General features: G+C 33.7%; 1 protein-coding gene across 1 annotated transcript; it reads left to right on the top strand.

Moving 5' to 3' along the window:
- Nucleotides 1-651: 651 nt before the first annotated feature.
- On the top strand, nucleotides 652-8,797 carry LOC110998305 (juvenile hormone esterase). Its single transcript, XM_022266862.2, has 4 exons — nucleotides 652-726; nucleotides 6,696-6,837; nucleotides 7,022-8,358; nucleotides 8,466-8,797. The coding sequence occupies exons 2-4, from the start codon at nucleotides 6,709-6,711 to the stop codon at nucleotides 8,635-8,637; spliced, it is 1,638 nt and encodes a 545-aa protein (XP_022122554.2). The 5' UTR covers nucleotides 652-726; nucleotides 6,696-6,708; the 3' UTR covers nucleotides 8,638-8,797.
- Nucleotides 8,798-9,120: the final 323 nt, after the last annotated feature.

Here is a 9,120-nt window from a genome sequence, read left to right as displayed (position 1 = left end):
GCTTGGTGGGGTATTAGCTATGAAGGAGTGACTGAGCTATTTCTGAGAGTTAAGAGAATACGGCTTGCTCTAAACGGCATGATAGGGGTAATACAACCCGTACGATTGGCAGTGAAGACTTTTCCCATGGAAAAATTGCGTGCTTCTATTGATAACTGGCCTCAACGTTTAAAGGACTGTCTTTCAGCCATTGGAGACCACCTTAAATAAGATTTTTCATTTTAAATTATTTTATATTAATGTATTTATTTATTAACACTCCTTCAAAGTAAAAAATGTTATTGGACATAGAAACATTTTTTTTTTCTTTGTTTCAGTATTTATGGCAAGACTGTGTATAGAATTCGACGAACCAAAATTTTGCATAAGTCAATTAATTTTAATGAGAATAAACACAGTGGTCTGTACATGTATTATTAAATTATGTCTAATTATCAATAAATAAATCTAAAGACCACTGCATTGCTAATAAACTTAATGACCCGATTAGTTAACGAGGGATTTAGCGAAGCATAAAAGTAAGGCCGGTTTACCATTTAAACAACTCCATAATTCATTTTTTTAGGTACAATATACTTAATATATATAAATTAACTTATAATATAAGAGAATTACGACCTCGATTACCTTGTCTTTATTATTGCAGAATCATTCCACATACAATAGTAAATATTAGTCGATTATAATAATTTCTTAGAAACAGACGTGTGCAAGTGATACTATAAGGTACTTTTCATATTTTCTTAAATCATATCTGTTTTGCTTGTGACCCATTATCCGTTAATATCAATTAGCTTACCGATCTGATTTTGAAAAAGTTTAAATTCTTTAGTTTTATAATATTTTAACTTAACATGTTTATTAATACTTTATTTAGCTATTTTCTTTTTTTGAAATTGAAATGTTTGAGTTGATTTGAGATGAAGTTTTTTATCAATAAAAAAATTTGAATTTCAATAACTAATCTATTTCTAAATGAGAATTTTAGTATTATTTCCAAACACATTTCAATGACAGGGTTTTAAAATAACTCGTAACCTTTCATGTCATGCATTTGAATTAATTTCATTTATTTTACGGAATCAAAATCTGTCCGTAACTGGCAAATTTTATATCATTGAATGTGTGAAAGAAAATTCCAATACTCATAATTGTGTCCCATGTCCCATTGTCAGTTCACGGGACCTTATTGATATAAATAGAATAATATGTCTTGTTTTATCAAGATATAATTAATTTAAGCACGGCGCCTTTAAGAGAAGTGAGGTGAGCTTTATGACTGACAAAGATTATAGATTTGTGTGTTAGTTGTTAATTGATAAAACAACATATCTTAATATATATATTTCTTGTGTGCGTGTGTAGTATGTGACTGAACTCCTCCTAAACGACTGGACCGATTTAGACGAAATTTTTTGTGTGTGTTCAAGGGGATCTGGGAATGGTTTAGATTCACAATTTTGTCTGCTGGACAATGTTTTTTTAATTAATTTTCAATTTATTAGTTGTTGTTGATTTTGGAATGTTTTACATTGGATCCGACAGACGGCGCTACCATCGCAGTGTCAAATTTTAAATAATATTCGAATTTTAATTTTAGTCTGTCCCGAAATTTAAAAAAAGTTTTGTTATCATTGTGTTATATCGTGTGTGACCATGTGCTGGATCGTTAGATATTGTCATAACATTTGAATAATAATTTTCATCAAAATGGCTTATTAAAAATTGAAATTTTGAAATTAAAGACGTGTAGACAGGACAACGTCTGTCGGATCCGCTAGTGTATTATACAATAATAAATAAACTTCTATTTTTATTCTTAGTATTTTTTATCATTTTTGTATCATTCCAATTATGTTAATATCGTAATATATAATTAATTAATTAATATATTTTATATATATAATATATTTTCTCATTAAGTGAATGTTGTAATAATTATAATGTGAAATAAATATCTTAAACATATTTAAAAAAAGCTTGCCAACGGGCATAACAAAAAGCTTACATCTAGGAACACACAATAAAACTGATTGTACTCACAATAACAGGAAACTACAGCATGGTTGTAAATGACATGTTAACGATTAAATTTTCTTGAATACTACCATCTGATGAATTAGATACTTTTCTGATTTTTAATAGGTATTTTTTCCTGTAGGAAGGTCCTATAAGGTTCTATCTTAGGAAGGATATCAATTCTGTTAGGAATGTTTAATTAACCTATTAACATAAGAAGAACAAAAAAACACTTCACAAAAAAGTAATACTATCTTTAGATAGTCTAGTACGCGGAAATCGCAGCATGCGTTTGTTCTATTCTAGTCAACTTATCGCTATTTTCTTATACATACATAATATATTGCGAGGAAAAGCTAAGAACATTAATGTTAATATTTTTTATTATTTAACGATCACTATTAATTATATCTATGAATTAAATAAATAGAAGTAATTTAAAATAATTGCGATAATTATTGTGCATTTATGCCACAGTTTAAACTAAATATGTATATAGTGTTGTTCATAAAATCTACTGTATACGAAGTAAATGGTATTAATCATGGGACATAAATATTTCTGCATCAGTTCCATACATACAGTACATATAGTACCTAGGCCATCTACTAGGTATATGAAATTGGCGTTCTGTGGTTCTGGCCGCTTTGACATCTCTCTTTTATCGTCAGGAATACCAAATTTCATTTTTACAGCTATTACTCGTGCATTTATTTTTTCGAAAACCATGCTTGATTTCATTTTCCCGTTTTAATTATGTGAATGGCAGCGGTTTCGCAAACGAAAACACAGTGCATTTTTGGTTCCAACATTTTGTTCTGAATATTTTGAGCTGCAGAACAAGCCCTGTGAACTGCCTGTGACCAAAGTTAATAACGAAGAATTGAAGGCTGTTGTGGAAGCGGATCCACCGCAAACTACGTCTGAGTTGTGGTGTTAGTGATAAAACAGTATTCATCCACTTAAAGCCAATTAGGAAGGTGGGTACCTCGCGATTTGTGTGAAGCAAATCGACAAACGCGCATCGACTGGATTACTCAATAGGCACAATAATGAGGGGATTTTCAATTGAATCATTACCGGCGATGAAAATGATTCAGCCATGGCTCAGCCGAACCAGCCAAACCGTGGCCCAAGCGAAAATTTAGTCCGAAAAATTTACTTGTAAACTGCAAACCATGGTGGAATAGCTAGCTGCAAAACAACCGACTGAACTGAACTTCACGATAACGCTAGACCAAACATTCAAGTTAAGGCTTGAACAGTGTTCAAATCGGTCAACTAGCCCTAGTTTAAATTAAATTGTTGGAAGAACTGTCGCTCATATGCATTTGAAAAAAATATATATTGTGGGTTGAAGCCTACTGTATCGATTGATAAAACCAAAAAAGATAAAAGCTATAACAATTTCCCAAAAAAAAAAATTACCATTGAACCGTAGATTAGACATAAATTACAAATTCGCTCCAAAACGGTTAATGCGATTTATTTTAATCTTACACGTATTACAATTTTTTTTATCAAAATAATAAGATATAGCATATATTATTATTTTAATAAAAAAAATTGTATTAATTCGTTTCCTGGGAAAGTAATAAAAGGTAAATAAACTCAAGCGCAATGGGCTTCCCCCCGAAATTTCACACCCGCGAGCCCTGCATGCGGCCTGTCTTCAGTCCACCTCAACGCTTTGCGACGGGAGGACTACGCTTGTGTTTCGGAGCCAATAATAATTAAATATTTGCGTATTTTAGTTTTTACCCGCGGATTTTTTTAGAAATGCCAAAATATAAAAAGAAATATCAAGTGAGGCTAGGACATGAACTTCGGAAATTATTGTATGTTATAAGTATATGTATATAAGTACCTAACCAAACATAACTCAAATTTAGAGTTGTCAAGTTTCAAGTGCAACTTGTACAACAAAGTAAAATAAGTTGCTGAACCTGATACCTGATGGAATCTGAAAGTGGGTACTGGTTCTCGAGGATGGTAAGCAGTAGACATACCGTCATTGAGCTCGTTGTAATCAGCTCAGCGAGGCGATACTAGAAATGTGACTATATGAACCTGATGATGGACTCCGAAGGTGGGTACTGGGTCTCGAGGATGGCAAGCAGTAAACATACCGTCATTGAGCTCGTTGTAATCAGCTCAGCGAGACGATACTAGAAATGTGACTATATGAACCTGATAATGGACTCCAAAGGTGGGGACCGGATCTCGAGGATGGTAAGCAGTAGACATGCCGTCATTGAGCTCGTTGTAATCAGCTCAGCGAGACGATACTAGAAATGTGACTAAATAAACCTGATGATGGACTCCGAAGGTGGGTACTGGGTCTCGAGGATGGCAAGCAGTAAACATACCGTCATTGAGCTCGTTGTAATCAGCTCAGCGAGGCGATACTAGAAATGTGACTATATGAACCTGATGATGGACTCCGAAGGTGGGTACTGGATCTCGAGGATGGTTAGCAGTAGACATACCGTCATTGAGCTCGTTGTAATCAGCTCAGCGAGACGATACTAGAAACGTGACTATATGAACCTGATGATGAACTCCGAAGGTGGGGACCGGATCTCGAGGATGGTAAGCAGTAGACATACCGTCATTGAGCTCGTTGTAATCAGCTCAGCGAAACGATACTAGAAATGTGACTATATGAACCTGATGATGGACTTCGAAAGTGAGTACTGGATCTCGAGGATGGTTAGCAGTAGACATACCGTCATTGAGCTCGTTGTAATTAGCTCAGCGAGACGATACTAGAAAACTGACTATATGAACCTGATGATGGACTCCAAAGGTGGGTACTGGATCTCGAGCATGGTTAGCAGTAGACATACCGTCATTGAGCTCGTTGTAATCAGCTCAGCGAGACGATACGTGAAATGTGACTATATGAACCTGATGATGGACTCCGAAGGTGAGTACTGGATCTCGAGGATGGTAAGCAGTAGACATACCGTCATTGAGCTCGTTGTAATCAGCTCAGCGAGACGATACAAGAAATGTGACTATATGAACCTGATGATGGACTCCGAAGGTGGGTACTGGGGTCTCGAGGATGGTAAGCAGTAGACATACCGTCATTGAGCTCGTTGTAATCAGCTCAGCGAAACGATACTAGAAATGTGACTATATGAACCTGATGATGGACTTCGAAAGTGAGTACTGGATCTCGAGGATGGTAAGCAGTAGACATACCGTCATTTAGCTGAGCTGATTACAACGAGCTCAATGACGGTATGTCTACTGCTTACCATCCTCGAGACCCCAGTACCCACCTTCGGAGTCCATCGTCAGCTGATGATGATGACTCGGTTTCGGTATTTTAGCAATACTGACATTAAAAAGTTTTAACCTCAGAACGAATTAAACATGTAAAAAAAATCATGTATGTACTAGTTAAACAATTGGCAGCCACCATTTTTTCTAGCCCAATATTTATTTATAAATTTTTATATTTAGCTAATAATTGGTTTCGTATTCACGTAGTTTTGTTAGACTATTTACTATTTTGTTAGACTAGATGGCGTTAGGAAATTATTGTTTGTAGTAGAGGTCAAATCCTCAAAGTCATCGGCGTATGTTAGAGTCTTAAAAAAGTCAAATATGATCAGGCAGTTTATACCGCCTTCAAAATTTTTATTTATTCCCATCTGAATAATTTTAATAGTAGAAGGCTCGATCAACTACTTATAAGGTAGCATTGGTACTTACTTTAATTAATAAAATATATTCTATATTTTTAATTTATTTTTATTCCTCCCAAACAGAATGCCAAATTCATATGTTTATAATTTTTTCGGTAGGCAGTTATTAAATAAATAGTAGATTTAATTAATCGTTCTATTAATATAACAATATTATTAGGTACAAAAAATAATTATGAAGTACACAATTATCTTAAATGCGGCAATACAATTTTTTTAAAAAACGCTAGTTGTCAAAACAGCACTCAAAATAGATTTGTTTAATATATCTTAACAATTGGGAAATTGAGTGGATGCTGTAAGATTCTTCTCTTTCTTTTTTCTTTTTTCTTCTTCCTCATTCTTTAAGACTACGGTTATAACATCTTTGATTTTTATACATACATTTTTATTTTTTTTCAGATAAAATAGTAAATATTTCGTTTATTCAAGATAAACATTTTCATCTATGGTAATACTTGACAGTTCATCTGCAGTAGTATGTCTGAACCTTTATCATGTGCTTCCTCAAAATTATCACTTAACATCAGATGAGCCTCCTGGTGTTTACCCTCTACCTTTTCAATAAAACCATATACATTTTATGGGGCACTTCCTGTACAGTTTGTAGACAAAATAAGAAAGACCGATCAGGATTACGAGCAGAATAACATCCAGTAACATATAGCCGCGTTTTGCACGATGAGGCTCTCTCAAAACTATTATTTTCACGCGTAAATCTAAATCGAAAATGTGAGGTTTGGAACATATGAGGTTTCGTGTCGGACCGATTTATTAAAAGTAAAAACCAAAGAGTGTTCCAATAATACTACGTGTATTCAAGATAGAATTCTTATTATATAGGTTTACACAAAGTAGCTAATACATATAGAATGCAATGAATTTTTCATGTATCACATACAGTATAATTATTTCAAATTGTTTCCACGATCTTCTGAAAATTATGTTTTTTGCCAGGTTTTATTGAGAAATGGCACGAGTGAGGGTCGCTGAAGGAATTCTGGAAGGAGAAAAGTTACATAATGATTACGGGGGATCATTTTATAGTTTTAAGGGAATACCCTACGCAGAGCCTCCTTTGAGGGAGCTAAGATTCAAGGTAACGCATAGAAACACTTGCTTTGTTATTACATATATATAATGTGTCCTGTTAAGTAAATATATTTAGTAATTCAAACTAGTAAAAGCAAAACTAATTATTTTAAATATAATATGTTTAACTTTAATAATAACAAAACAAAAATATCATCAGAGAAATAGATTTAATTAAGAAAGCTTTTTAGGCTCCAATACCAAAACAGCCATGGACAGGTGTGCGGCTAGCCAAGGAGCATGGACCTTGCTGTTACCAAATAGATTTATTTTTTCAACCCGAATTTAACATGGAACCGTTTGGAAGCGAAGATTGCTTATATCTTAATGTTTATAGCCCTGAAATTGCACCGTCGAAACCACTTCCAGTTATGGTTTTTATTCATGGAGGTGGTCTCATGAGCGGCAGTGGAAATGATGATATTTATGGACCAGAATTCTTAGTAAAAAATGATGTAATTCTCGTAACAATAAACTATAGGCTCGAAGTAATCGGCTTTCTCTGCTTTGATACTGAAGAAATACCAGGAAACGCTGGAATGAAAGATCAGGTAGCTGCATTACGATGGGTGAAGAATAACATTAAAAGTTTTGGTGGTGATCCTAATAATATAACCATTTTTGGTGAAAGTGCTGGAGCTGCAAGCGTATCTTATCATTTAGTTTCACCAATGAGTAAGGGCCTATTCCAAAGAGCAATTATGCAAAGTGGGACATTATTGTCTCCTTGGGCGAACAGTTCTGTCAGCGCACGAGAAATAGCCTTCCTACTTGCCAAACAAATGGGATGTGAAAGTAATGACGACAAAGTAATTCATGACTTCTTTAAAACTCAACCAATCGAAAATCTAATAATGAAACAATTTCCTTTAACTTACGCTCAAAACGCTAAAGATTGGGTGAACATTATGTATCCTATTGTTTCGGAAAAAGAATTTCCTAACATCGAAGCCTTTTTTACCGGTGACGTCATCGAGGTACTACGTCAAGGAATTCACGAAGGTGTTGATGTTATAAATGGATGCACAGCAGACGAGGGAACAGTTGTGTTCGTTTCAGGACTTAAAGCTGAGACCGTATATGAACAGGCCCGCAAATTTAACGAACTATTAATTCCTCAACCACTATCATATCATTGTTCAACATTGCAACACTTGGAAATAGGCAAGAAAGTAAAAGAACTTTACTTAAAGGACGCAAAAACGCTGGAAGAGGTTATGCAAAATGTCGTAAGATTTGTAGGGATGGATTATTTTAAATATTATGCATCCTTATGGCAAAAGATATGTGCAAAGAATAACAAAAATAAAATATACTATTACAAGTTCACGTGTCATTCCCAAAGGAATATATTTTCAAATAAATTTAAGGTTGGAGAATATTTACCCAAAACCTCAGTGTCACACTGCGATGATCTGGCTTACATATTCCCTTGTAAATCTTTGCTGCCAAAAGTAGGACTAAACTCCAAAACTTATAAAATGATAGACACAGTAGCAAAATTGTGGTCTAACTTTGCAAAGTATGGGTAAGTGTATAAGTTAGTTATCCCTTATTTGAATTTTAAGAAGGTTTGGAATACCCTCTATACGTTGTTTATTTTTTATTATAATTAACTCAACGTTTGCTTTTCAGAAACCCGACGCCTGACAATAACTTAAAGGCAATATGGGAGCCATTCACAATTGAGAAACAGTGTTATATGGATATTGGTGAAAGACTTCAGCTGAAATTGGATGTTGACAAGGAAGAGATAACGTTTTGGGAAAGAATATTTAGTGAATATCTTCCTCGTTTGACACCATAAATGATTCTATTATTTTTATAATCTTGATTGCATGGAATTTTAAGAGACCATTCCTAAATGGTCAGGAAAATATTGGGTTTTGTTGGTTGGGCTTCAAACTTTAACACGTTTAAAATATGTGAAATGGAATCTAAAATGTAATAAAAACTATATCAACTTACCCAATTGTCACTCTTATTTGTTCCGCCCTTGGTTCACCTAAAACAAAAACAAAATTTCAATATATTTAGAACGAATATCAAATCAAATAAAAAACCATTTATTATTTATTGTAAATTATTTATTATATAAATCATTATATATTTATATCACTTATTCATATAGGTGACATAATGGTGTACACTTATGAACGGAACAGAAGAACTGGCAATAAACAAATTCGATGGATTTTGTAACAAAATTATGTTTAAATATACATGCTAACATTTTTAATAACAATATTAGAACGTCTCTTTGAAGGATAATCTAACCTATTTATATTTT

Source organism: Pieris rapae, chromosome 3 (genome assembly GCF_905147795.1).
Source record: "Pieris rapae chromosome 3, ilPieRapa1.1, whole genome shotgun sequence".
In the NCBI taxonomy this organism is placed as follows: Eukaryota; Metazoa; Arthropoda; class Insecta; order Lepidoptera; family Pieridae; genus Pieris; species Pieris rapae.
Note: the sequence above shows the minus strand (reverse complement) of the source record. Positions and strands in the feature narration are given on the sequence as shown.

Excerpts from the sequence above, each read along its gene's own strand:
- LOC110998305 (XM_022266862.2), top strand. The coding sequence starts at position 6,709 with ATGGCACGAGTGAGGGTCGCTGAAGGAATTCTGGAAGGAGAAAAGTTA. Across the intron at positions 6,838-7,021 it reads TGAGGGAGCTAAGATTCAAG|GCTCCAATACCAAAACAGCC; the intron begins GTAACGCATAGA and ends AAAGCTTTTTAG. Across the intron at positions 8,359-8,465 it reads TCTAACTTTGCAAAGTATGG|AAACCCGACGCCTGACAATA; the intron begins GTAAGTGTATAA and ends TTTGCTTTTCAG.